Below are 17,377 nucleotides of genomic sequence, written 5' to 3'. Positions count from 1 at the left end.
TTTTCAATAACCTCAGCATTTTCAAAAGGTTTATACAGTACCTTACACATTTACTATCACAATCCTAGCAATTCTACATTTTTATTCAGTGAATACACTAACTTAGTTACATTTTCCTGGCTAGATTTTATTACTTGAAAACCTTTTGCAACAATGGTAACCAAAATAAGATTAAACTCGTAAAGTGTTGGTCATACTGGACAGTAGCAACATTTATATATATATATTAGGGCTGGGCAAGTTAACGCGTTAATTTCGCGTTAATTCATTAGACTATTAACGGCGATATTTATTTTATCGCGCATTAACGCATGTTGCTCACATGCTTTCAGTCAGTGTCAGTCAGGCAGCACTCTCCCGCTCCCCCTCCCCTCTCGTACATGGCTCAGCGGCGCCAGCCAATCAGCACGCAGGCTCAGCCTGGCCCGCGCACTCAGCTCTCACACAAACTTAATACACAAACAGCTGAGAGAGAACGCAGCAGCGAAAAAACATGAACAGAGGAAGTAGCACCGTTCGGCTTTATTTTAATACCGTAAATGAAATCAAGCTGTATGTTTTGTAAAAAGCCGGTTCATTTCAGTGGAAACACAACAAATTTATCTAAGCACGTGAAAAAACATGAAAACGTCGAGCCCCAGAAACGGAGAGAGGAGACGAAACTTCTCTCACTGCCCCGACAGACCCACAGACGTCTCTGACTGAGGCGTTTCAGTCCTCCAGGGAACATCCAGGTAGATCAGTGGATGGATGGATGGATGGATGGATGGATGGATGTTACTGGAGCCCACACATAACATGTAATTAAGACCTTGAAAGAACCCAGTACATATATTAAAAAGTGTTATTTAAGATAAGATAACATTAGCTAATCCTTTTTTTATCCCACGACGGGGAAATTAATAGGATTAAAGCAACAGGCAGGTGCACACAACACAGACAAAATTACATAAGGATTGAAATATATAAGAGGTGGATTAGCGAAAAAACACTGAACATAACATTATTATTATTATTATTATTATTATTATTATTATTTAATTGTAATAATAAAATAAAAACCACAAAACCCAAAAGGTCAACAGTTTCATGATACATCAAGCTTAGGGACTGGCTAATATACAGCAGGTCAAAAAAGGCCATATTTTGGCTGCAGTGCTTGTTCTCTTATGAAGAAAAGATCAACTAGTGCACTAAATTCAATAGATGGGTTGAAAATATCCAGTATAAAATAAGTGCTACAAATGTTACAACACTTTTGTTCATATGGCAGCAGAACATTAAAATAAAAGTGCTCTTTACACTACTTTTGAATTCATTCTTGGAGTTTGTAAATACAATGCGATTAATCGCGATTAATCGCGATTAATCAGGGCGATTAATCGCGATTAAATATTTTAATCGTTGCCCAGCCCTAATATATATATAATATATATATATATATATATATATATATATATATATATATATATATATATATATATATATATATATATCTGAACCGTGTGATTCAGAATGTCCCAGTGCATCCATTGCTGCCCTCAGTGCTACCAAGTTGTTCGGGGCTCAACACATTGCCAGTTTCAGGAATAGTGACCCCACAGTGTGGGTCATCCAGCAGTCCACTGTCAATATGAGGCAGGCAGAGTCCCTGCAAGAAAGATGGAGATATATAGAGAATAAAAAAGAGGCCATGATTCTGTTGCTACAACTTACTGAATATAATTTAATTCATGGAGCTAAGGATTGAAAAAAAGACTCCAAAATCCATTAATTATTTTAATAATAAACACATTTCAAAGAAAACAGTTTCAATGCCACCTCTCTGATGTATTCGATGTTTTGTTGTATTGGAATGATCAGATAAATTCATTTCTGGTTTGAAATATATGCATTGTGAGAAACTGTATAATAGCCAGCACAAAAAAATCCATCTTACCTCTGTGATTTCTGGTTCTACCACAGCATGCTGGATGCTTCCCATCTCCCATAACTGACTGAGTGTCAGATTCCTCTCAGTTCTGAGTGAATGGTCATCTCAGCCACTGCTGATGGTGTGAAAACTTAGTTGTAGTCTTGGGATAAATAAATAGTGACAACAGAAGTTATCCAACATGTTTGACAGCTCAAGCAAACTGTTGTCCTCTCCTGAGTGCAGCACATTGTTGTATATGTTTGTTCCTGCGCACCACACGTCTCTCCAAACACGTTGAATTCTGAAAGGAGAGTTAAATCATGGTTTAAATACGTTATTTTTCAAAAGTCCGTTACACAGCATTTTTAGATCAGAGATAAAACTAAACAGGGCCTTTAACTGAAATCTTACATGATCTATCAGTGAGCTGTTACTTTTTCACCGGGAAAGCTTTGAAAGTTACCTGTGGAGTGCTAATGCTGTTAGCTGTGATGTCACGTTTTTCTTCTTTAGCCAAACCGGCGCGTTTCAGTTTCTTTCGGGTGCGCCCCCTGCTGTCGGGAAGTCTGAACAACAACAACAACTCAATGCATCACGTGACTTTTGGCACAAATTTACCGCAGCGGTAGTGGGATTGTTTCGTACTCGAGCAGAGGCTGTTTTGTGCGAGCAGAGACCGTTTTGTACTCGAGGAAAACTTATAAATGATATTTTGAGTGCAAGGTTGGCGAACAGTTTGCAAAACAATTTTTTTTGTGTGAAACATATCTTTTTGTGTGCAAAACAAGTTTTATTTGTGTGCAACATTTTTTTTGTGTGCAACGTTTTGGCAGAAATTTGTCTCCATAGTTTAACCTTCAAGGAAACATTTATTAACAAGTAAAGCAACTATAAAAAATGTAATATGTATATCCATCCACTGTTTATACCTGCTTGTTCTGGATGGCATTAGCCTCTGGTAATAAAGTAAAACATCTTGGTGTTATTTTTGACCAAGACATGTCATTTAAATCCCATATTAAACAGGTTTCCAGAGTTTCCTTTTTTCACCTCAGGAATATCGCCAAAATTAGAAACATTCTGTCCAGGAGTGATGCTGAAAAACTGGTCCATGCATTTGTTACTTCAAGGCTGGACTATTGTAATTCTTTACTATCAGGAAGTCCACAAAATGCAGTTCAAAGCCTTCAGCTGATTCAAAATGCTGCAGCAAGAGTTCTGATGAAAATCAACAAGAGGGATCATATTTCTCCAATTTTAGCTTCCCTTCATTGGCTTCCTGTTAAATCAAGAATAGAATTTAAAATTCTCCTTCTAACGTATAAAGCCCTTAATAATCAAGCTCCATCATATATCAGAGCTCTGATTACCCCGTATGTTCCTAACAGAGCACTTCGCTCTCAGACTGCAGGTCTGCTGGTGGTTCCTAGAGTCTCTAAAAGTAGAATGGGAGGCAGATCCTTTAGCTATCAGGCTCCTCTCCTGTGGAACTAACTCCCAGTTTTGGTCACCCGACACCCCGTCTACTTTTAAGACTAACCTTAAAACTTTCCTTTGTGACAAAGCTTCTAGTCAGAGTGGCTCATGTTACCCTGAGCTATCTTTATAGTTATGCTGCTATAGGCTTAGGCTGCTGGAGGACATCAGGGTCTATTTCTCTCTCTCTGCTGAGTTCTCCTACTGCTCTCCAGTTTTGCATTGCATTGAAATGACTGTTATTTCAGCTTTTAACTTTTTGCTCTCTCTCTTTTTTCTTCATAGAAGGTACACCTGGTCTGGTGTTCTGTTAGCTGTGACATTATCAGGGGAGGCAGATCATCCTCTATTACCATCTAACATAGAAAGTACTCCTGGGTCAATGTGAGCTTCTGAGCTTTCTGTGTCTCTGCTCTGTCTTCTCTAACATAGAAAGTACTCCTGGGTCAATGTGAGCTTCTGAGCTTTCTGTGTCTCTGCTCTGTCTTCTCTAACATAGAAAGTACTCCTGGGTCAATGTGAGCTTCTGTGCTTTCTGTGTCTCTGCTCTGTCTCCTCTAACATAGAAAGTACTCCTGGGTCAATGTGAGCTTCTGAGCTTTCTGTGTCTCTGCTCTGTCTTCTCTAAGCCCCAGTGGGTGGAGGCAGATGAGCGTTCACACTGAGCCTGGTTCTGGTTCTGCTGGAGGTTCTCCTCCCTGTTAAAGGGGAGTTTTACTCTCCACTGTCACTTCATGCATGCTCAGTATGAGGGATTGCTGCAAAGGGATTATTAAAGTATTTCTAATCAATATATACAGGTAGACACAACACACATTTTTAATTTTATATATAATTTATATCTATCTATCTAGATCTATATATTCGTGTGTCTGTGTGTGTATGTATGTATGTAATATATAGTTGGATACATAGATGAAGTCAGTGGTCAGCAATGTTTACAAATTCAAAAAGCCATTTTTTCCTTCAGCCTAGCAAGAGCCGCAAGCATTTCATGAAGATTTGAAAAATGACCATTTATTGACTAAAATGGAAAAATTTGTTTACAACCTAATGAGCAGAACTAAATGTAATGCAGTCATTTAATGAAAGGTTAGAGTAGGGAGTAAATAACTGTTGTGAACACATTCAGCAACAAATCCGACTCTCTCAACTTACATAGGCAAGGTACACAAAGCATTGATACGCATATTGACCTAAAAAATAACTTATCTCAAATCAAGCTAATACTTGGGTAGAAACTTAAACTGTGCTGCTTAGAATAATGACCATTTTTTTTATCAGAACTTGCTGTTTTTTACAAAACACTTCCATTAGAAACAAATATGCAACACAAAATGTATTTTTCTTTCAACAACCTTTTGTGAGTGCAGCAGCCACACGATTCCCTTTCTGTTTGTAGTGTTTCCAACATAAAACCTGAAACTTTCCGCTAGGAGTCTGATTAGATATTTTAACAAAGAACATATGAATCTTACTGCAAACGAGTTCATCCCATGAGAAAACTTTAAATAGTTTGAGACAATCATGGTTTACAAAAAAAGTTATCTTACATTTAAGCAGTTTCTCCTCTAGAGTGAATTCTGATGTGACGGTTTAAATTTGACTTTTGGTTAAATTTTTTTCCACAAACATCACAACCAAATGGTTTTTCTCCTGTGTGGTTTATCATGTGACTGTTTAATGTACCCTTTCGGGTAAATCTCCTTCCACAAACATCACACGAAAAGGGTTTCTCTCCTGTGTGGACTCGTGTGTGTCGTTTTAGAAATATCCTCTGGCTAAATCTTTTCCCACAAAAAACACAAACATATGGTTTTTCTCCCAGGTGGCTTCTCAGATGTTTTCTAAAAGTCGACTTATTCAAAAATCTTTGTCCACAATGATCACAATTGAAAGGTTTGTGTCCTGTGTGCATAATCCTGTGCTTGTTTAAAGTTGACTTAAATCTGAATTTTTGTCCACAATGATCACACCCATGTGGTTTGTCTTTTGTGTGAATCTTTTTGTGTTTGTTTAAGTTTGACTTGCATTTAAACCTTTGTCCACAAACATCACAACTGCATGGCTTGTCTACTGTGTGGACTCTCATGTGTCTGTTTAGAGTTAACTTCAATCTAAATTTCCGTCCACAAACTTCACAACCAAAAGGTTTGTCTCCAGTGTGTACTGTCGCATGGATCTGTAAAGCTGATCTAAATCTAAATTTTAGTCCACAAACATCACAACTAAATGGTTTGCTCCCAGTGTGGACTTTCATGTGGTCATTGAAAGATGACTTGGATCTAAATTGTTCTCCACAATATTCACAACCAAGAGCTTTGTTATCTGCATGGATTTTCATATGTCGATTCACATGTGCTTTTTGACTAAACCTTTGTCCACAAACATCACACCCAAAGGGTCTATGTCCAGTGTGAATCCTCAACTGCCTGTTTATGTGGCTTTTCATGTGCCGATTTAAATTTGAGTCAAATCGAAATGTTTTTCCACAAACATCACAGCAAAACGGTCTTTCTCCAGAGTGGATCCTCATGTGTCTGTTTAAATTTGACTTGAATCGAAATCTTTGTTCACAGCCATCACAACCAAATGGTTTTTCATCATTGTGGATTCTTTTGTGAGTGGTTAAATTAGAAGTATCTATAAATCTTTGTTCACAAAGATCACATCCAAATGGTTTCTCTCCTGTGTGGATTCGTTTGTGTTTTTCAAGATAACTTTTCCTTTTAAAACTTCTACCACAGTCAGAACAACTAAAACACCCGAGTTCTTTCTGAACTTTCCTCAGTGGGTCAAAATATGAAGAAATTACTGACGAACGATCCATCATGGGTTTCTGAAGAGAGCACCTGTTTCTAAATTGTTGGCTACATCCAGAACATCTGATAGATTTTTTCCCATCTGACTCGAAAGGAGTCCTGCTCTGCTTCCTGTCATCCTCACTGTCCTCAGTTTCAGATCCAACATGGTCTACGTCATCCCCTTCATCTTCATTCCCACTGTGGTGAGTTTCTGAAGGGTTACAAGTGTCTCCAGGAGTGTTTAGATCTGGCTCTCTGCTGGATTCTACTCCTCCATAGTCTTCTTCATCAGGTTCTGCTTTCATCTGCTCAGCTGAGCTGCTGGTTGCAACGTCTCTGTTGTCTGTTTGGTGAAGTTCAGAGAACAGAGGTTTCTCTTCACCATCTTCCCTCTTGATGAGAACAGCAATGACTGGAGAGCCAGTGGGATCAGTCTCCTCCTTCACACTGGGCTGATCTCCCTGCTGACTGCTCCAGAGGTCCTCCTGCTCCTCCTTTATGTGGAGAAGCTCCAGGTCACTCTGGTCCTCACCAGGACTCTGTTCTTCAGGAGCCTCTTCTTTAACCAGCAGCATCTGCTGAACATCTGTAGAGAACATAGAAAGAAGGATGTGAGACCAACTCTTACTGGTTTAGATTTAGTAGAAAAATCTGATCTGTGTCAGTTAAAAACCAAGAAACCAGCACAGGAACTCGTTTTTAACTAAAGATGATTAATTATCAGTATCTAGGTGATGAATATGAACCGACACAAAAGCTTAGAGATTTTTAAAGCTACTGACTCCACTATATGAAGTTATATCAGTCATTTGCCTACTTCTGCTCCTGCAGAAAAGTTGTGTAAAGGTGGCAAATTGTGACTTTTAAAGGAAAGGGAACGAGTGGCAACTTGTCTGGAGACTAAAACAGCAGCCAGTTGTAGTGTGTGTGACCCATATTGATAGTTACACTGACAGCGGCTCTAAGCCTCATATGTCAGCAAACTATCAGAATCATCGATTAACTACCTGAGCAACAGGGATCAAGATCAACCTGAGTGAGGCTTCATCTCATGAAGGAAAGTTTATTTGTAGCACAATTCAATAATAGGGCAATTCAAAGTGCTGAAGATGAACAGAACATAAAAGAAAACCTTACAGAGGAAATCACGTTGCAGTGGAATAGTAACAGCAGGTCAAGATAAGTTGGACTACAAACTACATTTAATGAAGTGTCAGTGAACTACAACAGTTTGGACTACGAACGTTAACTTTTTTAATATTTAAAGGCAACTCTAAACCAGAATCAGAATCAGGCATACTTTAATAATCCCAGAGGGAAATTACTTAAAAAAAACAGGTTTTAACTTTGATTTAAAGGAACTCAGGCTTTCAGCACTTTTACAGTTTTCTGGAAGTTTGTTCCAGATCAGTGGAGCATAGGAACTAAATGCTGCTTCTCCATGTCTGGTTCTGGTTCTGGTTCTGCAGAGCAGGCTGGAGCCAGAAGACCTGAGTGGTCTGGAGGGTTGATGCCCTGATAACAAGTCTGTGATGGATTTAGGTGCTAATTCAGGGATTTATAGACTAACAGAAGGATTTTAAAGTCTATTCTCTGAGATCCAGGGAGCCATGGAAGGACTTCAGAACCGGGTCCATGTTCTCTACGTTCTAAGTCTTAGTGAGGACTTCAGAACCGGGTCCATGTTCTCTACGTTCTTAGTCTTAGTGGAAGGACTTCAGAACCGGGTCCATGTTCTCTACATTCTTAGTCTTAGTGAGGACTTTAGAACCGGGTCCATGTTCTCTACGTTCTTAGTCTTAGTGAGGACTTCAGAACCGGGTCCATGTTCTCTACGTTCTTAGTCCTAGTGGAAGAACTTCAGAACCGGGTCCATGTTCTCTACGTTCTTAGTCTTAGTGAGGACTTCAGAACCGGGTCCATGTTCTCTACGTTCTTAGTCTTAGTGGAAGGACTTCAGAACCGGGTCTATGGAGATAATTTCTTGACAAAACGTTGTAAGCAAAAAAATGTGTTGCACACAAATAAAACTTGTTTCACACACAAAAAATTGTTTTGCAAACTGTTCGCCAACCTTGCACTCAAAATATCATTTATAAGTTTTCCTCGGGTACAAAACGGTCTCTGCTCGTACAAAACAGCCTCTGCTCGAGTACGAAACAATCCCACCACCGCTGCGGTAAATTTGTGCCAAAAGTCACGTGATGCATTAAGAGTTGTTGTTGTTGTTGTTCAGACTTCCCGACAGCAGGGGGCGCACCCGAAAGAAACTGAAACGCGCCGGTTTGGCTGAGGAAAAAAGACGTGACACCATGGCTCAGTGCAGCTAACAGCATCAGCACCCCACAGGTAACTTTCAAAGCTTTCCCGGTGAAAAAGTATCAGCTCACTTTGCAGATAGATCATGTAAGATTTCAGTTAAAGGTACTGCTGTGTTACAGTAAGGGACCATGTTACGTTTTAGAGCAAATTACATGAAAGCTAGCCTTAGGTTGAACGCCATGCTAAAACAACTTTTGCTTTGTAATGTAACCCCACTGGTTGGCTTCTCCCTTTACTTTGTTGTCAAATAAATAGTACCTGAGTGGATACCCAGATAAATGCATTGTTAACAGATTATAATGTGTTTTTATGTTGTTTTCAACTGACTGTCTGTTGTTCTTATTGGTGTAAACCTAAATTGGTGTTTGGATATGGTAATTTATCCTAAAACTGTTAAACCAATGCATGTATGCTTATGTGCAAAACGGATTCTTAAGCAATTTAAAATAATTGCAACGAGTGGATATTGATTATTTGAAAATTGGTAAGGAAATTAATTAAAAATTGCGTTTTCTAACATAAATATGAATGTTACAAGTAAAGCATATAGCAGCAGATCTAGATTATATCTCACTACCTTTCTAACTCCTTAATTTCTTCAAAGTAAAAATGAGGTCATCTGTGCCCAATTGCAAATATGTGTTGTGAACTTAATAAAATTGGTTTGGCCATGGCAAAAAACACAGCTGGAATTGGCCACATGGGCAGATATTTTCTTAAAACGTTTGTTTTCCTCTTGGTAATTTTTTTTTTCTTTAAGAGGAGTATTATCCTTTACATATCCATAACACATATCTGTTTTCCAGCATCCACTGATGAGGTGAAGGTCATCAAAGTTCTGGGCTGGATGGAAGGCTACCAGATCATCAACCTGCTTGGAGACACGCCGACTTCCATCACAAGACTACCAAGACTTGAACAATTCAAAATTTTATGTAATCTTTAAACATACGGCAGATGATTTGAGCTTGTTTAAAAATAACTTAATATGTAACCGTTTTAGTTCCCAGTATTAACTACTTTGATCACTAACTGTTGCAGCATGTCCTTCATAGCTCTTAGTTGAGCAGTTTAGGCTGGAAAAAAAAGGCCAGGTTTGAGGTTCTAAATTTCCTGACAGTCTTACATGCAGAAATTGTTTTTCATAGTCCTGTTTTTGGCTTCATCCATTTCATCAGCCAGTTTGTTTTATACAGCCCGCTTTATGGTAATACATGGATTGTTTACTGGGAAAAACCTGGAGAATTAATGGAGTTCTTTCAGTCTTGATTTCAACAATAAAAGCAATCCTTGTGGAAAGGTGTATTCACTTTGATTAATATTGGTAAGAATTGGAAATGAAGACTTTATGAAAGGGTATGTTTATTATGCAATGTGGAAAATAAAGGACTTTAATTTTCCCACACTGTTTGCATCCTCAGGTTTATTAACAGCTCCATGTGCCCTTTTTTCCAATAACCTCAGCATTTTCAAAATTTTTATACAGTACCATACACATTTACCATCATAATCCCAGCAGTTCTACACTTTTATTCAGTGAATACACTAACTTAGTTACATTTCCCTGGCTAGATTTTACTACTTAAAAACCTTTTGCAACAATGGTAACCACAATAAGATTAAACCCGTAAAGTGTTGGTCATACTGGAGAGTAGCAACATATATATATATATATATATATATATATATATATATATATATATATATATATATATATATATATATATATATATATATATATATATTCTGAGCCGTGCGATTCAGAATGTCCCAGTGCATCCATTGCTGCCCTCAGTGCTACCAAGTTGTTCAGGGCTCAACACATTGCCAGTTTCAGAAATAGTGACCCCACAGTGTGGGTCATCCAGCAGTCCACTGTTGTCCCAGTCAATATGAGGCAGGCAGAGTCCCTGCAAGAAAGATATATAGAGAATAAAAAAGAGGGCCGTGATTCTGTTGCTACAACTTACTGAATATAATTAAATTTATGAAGCTAAGGATGGAAAAGCAAATGACTCCAAAATCCATTAATTATTTTGAAGGACCATAATAAACAGATTTCAAAGAAACCAGTTTCAGTGCCACCTCTCTGATGTACTCAATGTTTTGTTGTATTGGAGTGATCAGATAAATGATCAGATAAATTCATTTCTGGTTTGAAATATACGCATTAATGTGAGAAACTGTATAATAGCACGCACAAAAAAAATCCATCTTACCTCTGTGATTTCTGGTTCTACCACAGCATGCTGGATGCTTCCCATCTTCCATAACTGACTGAGTGTTAGATTCCCCTCAGTTCTGAGTGAATGGTCATCTCAGCCACTGCTGATGGTGTGAAAACTTAGTTGTAGTCTTGGGACAAATAAATGGTGACAACAGAAGTTATCTAACATGTTTGACAGGTCAAGCGAATTGTTGTCCTCTCCTGAGTGCAGCACATTGTTGTGTATGTTAGTTCCTGCGCACCACACGTCTCCAAAGACGTTTCATTCTGAAAGGAGAGTAAAGATCAAATCATAGTCTAAATACATTATTTTTCAAAAGTCCGTTACACAGCATTTTTAGATCAGAGATAAAACTAAACAGGGCCTTTAACTAAAATCTTACATGATCTATCAGTGAGCTGTTACTTTTTCACCGGGAAAGTTTTGAAAGTTACCTGTGGGGTGCTGATGCTGTTAGCTGTGTTATCACGTCTCTCTTCCTCAGCCAAACCGGTGCGTTTCAGTTTTTTTGGGTGCGCGCCCTGCTGTCGGGAAGTCTGAACAACAACTCAATGCATCACGTGACTTTTGGCACAAATTTACCGCAGCGGTGGTGGGATTGTTTCGTACTCGAGCAGAGGCTGTTTTGTACGAGCACAGACCGTTTTGTACTCGAGGAAAACTTATAAATGATATTTTGAGTGCAAGGTTGGCGAACAGTTTGCAAAACAATTTTTTGTGTGTGAAACATATCATTTTGTGTGCAAAACAGGTTTTATTTGTGTGCAACACATTTTTTTGCTTACAACGTTTTGGCAGGAAATTATCTCCATACGGGTCCATGTTCTCTACGTTCTTAGTCTTAGTGGATATGCTTGTGTTGTGCAGTTATGAATATTATAAATAATTATAATTGGCAATTATAATTTGTCATTCAAAATCAAAGGATAGCTACAACGAAAATGATTTCAAATGGTTGTGATCAAGGGCCATGATGACAGCCATTTACTTATTATTTACTTATTGTTGTTGGCCAGTAAGCACGCAGCTTATTGGCCTGCAGAGCTGCACAAGTCAGGATACAAATGAAGTTTCCCCTCCAGAAATGCAGCATGGGGGAACTGTAAGCTGAGAACATGCCGAGTGTGAACACAAATTTTACTGTTTTAAAACCTTCGAAACGGTCATTTAAAGTAAGTGAGTGAGCAACACTGACACCTTGTGGCTCTAATCGGTACAACAGCTTGCCAATCACAGCGATCCCCTCCCTAAGGCAGCAGAAAGAGAGAAAACGGCCCTGAGAGCCGCAGCTGGAGGTGAGATGATGGAGTGTGGAAGCATCAAACCTGATGTGTGCAGCAGATGTTGGGGGCTGAAAGCAGCATCCAGGATGTGGTGTCTCTGCTCCTCTGCTGCATCCAGTCGCTGCTTGACCTGCTGTCTCCACATCTCTGCTAGCTTTTCTCTCTCCAAACTTTCCTTTAACACTTCCTGAGCAGTTCCAGCTGAGCTTCAAGCCGTTTCTCTTCTTTCCACAGTTCACCAACTGCTGCTCTTTCTATCTTCCAGCTTTATTAACTCTCCCGCTGCTGCTCCGTGGACAAAAACCCAACAAAACACGAACGACGACGAGCCCGCTGCCGCCATTCTTCCGGAGAAACAGGGCCGGACCAACCAATCCCGATAAGAAGTCACCCGGAAGTCCCGCCTACACAGGATATCCGCTATCTAACCGATAATGCGTCCGCCATATTGGCAGGGTCATTCAACACTTCTAGTGAACAGAGAAGTAACTTAGATATAATAATAATTTACAAAATGAAAACAGCACATTGGATTGACCAATGGACAACAGTGGCCATTACAACTCTGCACCATCTGAGCAGCCTTGGACTGCTATATCGCTGAAACCCAGCAGGCGACGAAGCAGCTGGAGCTCCCACCTCTACGGGCTTTACCTGGAGGCTGAGATGGAAACTGAAGGTCAGCAATCAGGTAGGCTAACAACTACAATGAAAGCCAATGCGTGCAGAACGCAGCTTCCATCCATCTTGTTTGTCAACGTCCGCTTCCTGGAGAACCAAGTCGATCACTTGGAGCAAATCATGATATCAAGTCTTCTTTGCCTGAGACATGGCTAAACTTTCTGATGATGTAAGCATGGAGGGGCTCACCAACCTCCTGTGGGACAGGAGCTTCTCTCTCATCGGTAAAACCCGGGTGTTTGCATCTACATTAAAAACAGCTGCTTTAACATTGCCAAGGTGGTATTAAGTCATTGCTTTCTGTAAATTATGTTTCTGACTATGAAATGTAGAGCTTTCTATCTGTCCAGGGTGTTTACCACCAACATCATCACTGTGGTCTACAGCGGCCCCAGTGCTAACACCAGTTGGCTCTGCTGCTGCATCAGTGACTTCCAAACCATCGACCCACAGGGTGTTGTATGGAACTAGAAGAGTCTCAATATTTACAAATACAGATATGCGATTCATACAGACACAGGACAAGATCCATGCATGCACAGGATGATTCAAACAAACACACAAGATTTACACATGCACAGGACAAGAATTCCTGATACATAAGCAACTATATATTGATTTACTAACTACCTGTGGTCTTTAAACTTTACTGCATCTGGATGTGGATTTTTGAGACTCCCCTGACTTGACTCAATACACAAATGCATTTTTTAACGGAATGATTTCCAACCGATCAGAAATCTCCTTTGTTTCAGACAATCACAAGAAAGTGCTCCATGTGGCTGATGGTTAACTTATAAGCCAATCACATGAACCTGTTCACAGACCACTGTGCAGGTATTATGAGATTCTGCAAATAAAAATGTAAAATAGATCTTCTACAGTTCACAGTGACTTCAAGGCAGACCAAACCATTTCCGTATGAAACTCTGGGACCTCAAGCCAAACACTGAACTGATCAAGTCAAAAATAATCATAAAACTGCAGGTACATACAGCTGGTTAGGTTCAGATTGTTTAGACCTCAGCGTGGATTCTGGTAACGTCAAAGGAGCAGTAAGTGAAACATATAAAAATATGTTTAACTTTCTGAGATATCTAAAATTTTCGCTTCATCTAAACCTTCTACCTGTATGTTAGATCCAATCCCAACCAAGTTGTTTAAGGAGGTATTCCCTCTGATCAGTGGTCCTATTTCAGACATGATTAATCTATCCTTGGTAAATGGATATGCACCACAGGCTTTTAAAGTAGCTGTTATTAAACCTTTACTTAAGAAACCATCTCTTGATCAAGATGAGTTAGTAAATTACAGACCTATATCTAATCTTCTTTTCTTATCTAAAATTCTTGAGAAAGTAGTTGCTAATCAACTATGTGAACATTTACAAAGTAATGACCTACTTGAGGAGTTTCAGTCAGGCTTCAGAGCTCATCATAGCACTGAAACAGCTCTGGTGAAGGTCACCAATGATATTCTCATGGCCTCAGATAATGGACTTGTGTCTATACTTGTCCTGTTAGATCTCAGTGCTGCGTTTGATACAGTTGATCACAATATTCTCCTACAAAGACTTGAGCATACTGTAGGGATTAAGGGAAAAGCATTAGGCTGGTTTAAATCTGATCAGATTCCAGTTTGTTCATGTTAATAATACATTTTAATAAAGTTTCTTTGTCTTTTTGTCATGTAGGGTGTTGAGCTGCCCCCTCTCCCGGGACATCCCAGGTCTCCAGCCCATCCGTTCCATCCGGCTCCCCTCCGGTGGTTGGTGCAGACCTGCTGGTGCATCGGTGATGCTCGGTGTCTGAGGCTGGGTGTGTGCTGACGCATTCCTGGCAGGTGCTTCGCAGGGCCTGGGCTCCATGGCTCTGTTGGGGCTCCGCTGGGGGGAGGGGGGGGGGTTCACTCTGGTGTAGCTGAGCTCACAGGCTCGTCGCTGCAGTACCCAGGGCTAATTAATTAAAAAAGAATGTCTGATACATCTACAAACTCCACCTCAAGCATCGGCGACTCCGATACTGAATATATATATATGAAGAAACGGAGTTTAAACAAGGTGAACCTGAGGAGACTATATCTAACGCCGCCCAAGACATAGAGCCTATGCTCCATTGTAAGTACCCCTCAAAATCCTCGCTCGTGAAGTGTGAATTGCATAAAACACTTTTGTCACTGCCGGGAATCCAGTCCTTTCGCGTTTCTTTTACGAATTTATCCCATTTCTTTCGGACCTTTTAATCATCCGGCCAAGTATGTAGCACTACTTTCTGGCCTGCACTAGACCGCGGTGAAGTTGGTTTGACATTGGACATTCAAGCTCCGCGGAGTCAGCGGAGCACTCTTGAGAAACAAAAATCAAATCAGATTTGTTGACGGTCCCACCGCGTATGGGAGAAGGGAGCAGCTGAGAGACGCTGGCCGAAATCGGAGTCCTTCAACCGGATCAACCGTGAGCTAGATCCAACTGACTCCGCAGAGCTTGAATGTCCAATGTCAAACCAACTTCACCGCGGTCTGCACTACAGCCACCAACTACGCACCTAGAAGGCATTTTATTGTGGACTTAGTTCGGCGATTTTTTTTTAAAAGCGCTTGCTCAAAGTAGACGTGGATGAGCAGATTTGGTGTGTGAAAGAAGATACTGGAAAACATCCATATATCTTGGTTAGCCGTACCGGTTGTACAACATAAACAATGAGTGTTTCTATGCAAGATCGCTGCGCGCATTCTCGTTGTTCTTGAACTGACGTCACACGTCGGAAATGGACGATCGTAAACGGAGGCAGCACTCAAACGCGGAATACCATAATAGGTGTAAAAAATACGCAATATTTCATATTTAAACTTAATTTGAACACTTTTGATACATGAATATTCAAAGTTTACCTTGTTCTGGAAGTTATTCAACCGTTTTCAGGATTTTTTTTCATTCCAAGAGTTAGACTTTAAGCACGGACATTTAGCCACTACACCTTCATTATACATCTTGTATTAAATAATACTGTGTGATGTGATCAAGGCATTGGTTGTTTGTACCTGTGATACCTTTTTTTCTTTCGGCTTTGCTGTTCTTTTTATATCAGAATCAGAATCAGAAATACTTTAATGATCTCAGAGGGAAATTACTGTTTCAGTAAAACTGCCATCACATACATCACAAACATTTCAGGGGGGGGGGGGGGCGATTTACTGAGGCCATGCTGCCAAGGACACTACTGTGTCCACAGGGTGCTGGCATTGAATCTGTGGAAAGATAGAATGCCACAATAGGGGAGAAGAGGAGAAAAAGAGAAATAAACCACACCCTATCCTCTCACGGTACAGTGTGAGATATCTGACAAAAATCCTTTGGCACGAGAAGCACAAATAAGACGAGACACATATAGCAGAAGGTAAACATTTGAGACTAGTCGTATGTACGTTCATCAGTTTATATGAGCATCAGTTATGTGTGTCTGTTTGGGTGAAAGTGTTTATATTTCCGTGAACGCTCTCCAGAGGCCATTGTCCTTGATGTTAACAGTTCAGAAAACATCCACAGATGTCAGCGGGGGAGGAGGGAGAGCGGGGGAGAGTTCTGAGCTCTACACCATAACAATCTAGGAGTAGAGATAGGGAGGCATAGACCAAATATGTTATTTGTTATGAAACAAGCTGCATTGACTTTCCTGTCAGCTTTAAGTCTTTGCTGGCTCCAAATGGAGCCTTAGTGATCGCATCATGCAGCCGGCAGCCTGATCAAGGCCAAATGGCTACCGACATCCGCTGTATTTGCTGATACATCAAAAATCCACCAAGTCCATTAAGTAGAAATCCAAGTATCATGAATCCAAACATGCAAACGTTTCAACGTCCAGGAATGACAAAGTCGAAAGACTTGTAGAATGTAGAGTGTATCCCACAAAATTAGTCAATTGGGACACCTGACAGGTCCCCTTTATGCTGCCTACCCGTGGAAAAAATTTGATCTATAGCATTGAGAGACCAGCTTACCAGATCCATGGTTTTCAGAGTTCGGTTGGTATGAAGAAAGTGCTCAGAAAGACAAGACATAATAGCAGAAGCAGGAGGGGGGGGTGAAAGCTAGAGAGGAGAGAAAAAACACAACCGACCTCGAAGTGAGACAGAACAATCTGTATAATCTGACCCAATCTGTATAATATGATTGAACTTGACTTTGTAAAGTGCCTTGAGATGACATGTTTCATGATTTGGCGCTATATAAATAAAATTGAATTGAATTGAATTGAGAACAGATATATCTGTCTCTGCAGGTGTAGAAGCAGACTCTGAGGATGTTATTTTGGACTAACGTTTTACCTCACCTTTTTCTTATTTCTTTCTCTTTTACCTTACCATTTCTGTGTCCATTGAACTTGAAATAATCCCAAAATAATATCCAAGAAAGTTTTTTGCATATAAATCAAGTGGAGCACTATAGCAAAAGCAGTAATGCTCCACTTAAGAAAGTGAATCTGTTGGGCTCTTTTTGGCATTAAGAAAGAAAGACTGCAACCATCATACCAGCTCCCAAAATAACACAATTTCATCACTAAATGATTACCACCCCATAGCACTCACTCCGATCATGAAATGCTTCAAGAACCTGGACCATGTAAACATACATCATGATAAATTTTTTTGCAGTCCGAACAAATTTCAATC

General features: G+C 39.9%; 1 protein-coding gene and 1 long non-coding RNA gene across 2 annotated transcripts; one reads left to right on the top strand and one right to left on the bottom strand.

Moving 5' to 3' along the window:
• Positions 1–4,377: 4,377 nt before the first annotated feature.
• Positions 4,378–12,416, bottom strand: LOC118560520 (gastrula zinc finger protein XlCGF26.1-like). The gene is made up of 2 exons (XM_036131577.1): positions 12,071–12,416; positions 4,378–6,781 (listed from the first exon to the last, which is right to left on the bottom strand). The coding sequence occupies exons 1-2, from the start codon at positions 12,171–12,173 to the stop codon at positions 4,947–4,949; spliced, it is 1,938 nt and encodes a 645-aa protein (XP_035987470.1). The 5' UTR covers positions 12,174–12,416; the 3' UTR covers positions 4,378–4,946.
• LOC118560524 lies at positions 8,485–9,816 on the top strand. Its single transcript, XR_004929417.1, has 2 exons — positions 8,485–8,544; positions 9,324–9,816. It is a non-coding gene; the product is annotated as an uncharacterized LOC118560524 (long non-coding RNA).
• Positions 12,417–17,377: the final 4,961 nt, after the last annotated feature.

This window comes from Fundulus heteroclitus, unplaced genomic scaffold (genome assembly GCF_011125445.2).
Source record: "Fundulus heteroclitus isolate FHET01 unplaced genomic scaffold, MU-UCD_Fhet_4.1 scaffold_44, whole genome shotgun sequence".
Lineage (NCBI taxonomy): Eukaryota > Metazoa > Chordata > Actinopteri > Cyprinodontiformes > Fundulidae > Fundulus > Fundulus heteroclitus.
This window is presented reverse-complemented; position numbering and strand designations above follow the sequence as displayed.

Bases quoted from the DNA above. Each gene is read 5' to 3' on its own strand.
- LOC118560520 (XM_036131577.1), bottom strand. From the start codon at position 12,173: ATGTGGAGACAGCAGGTCAAGCAGCGACTGGATGCAGCAGAGGAGCAG. The intron at 6,782-12,070 runs GTTTGATGCTTC...TGTTCTCTACAG, and splicing joins ACATCTGCTGCACACATCAG to ATGTTCAGCAGATGCTGCTG.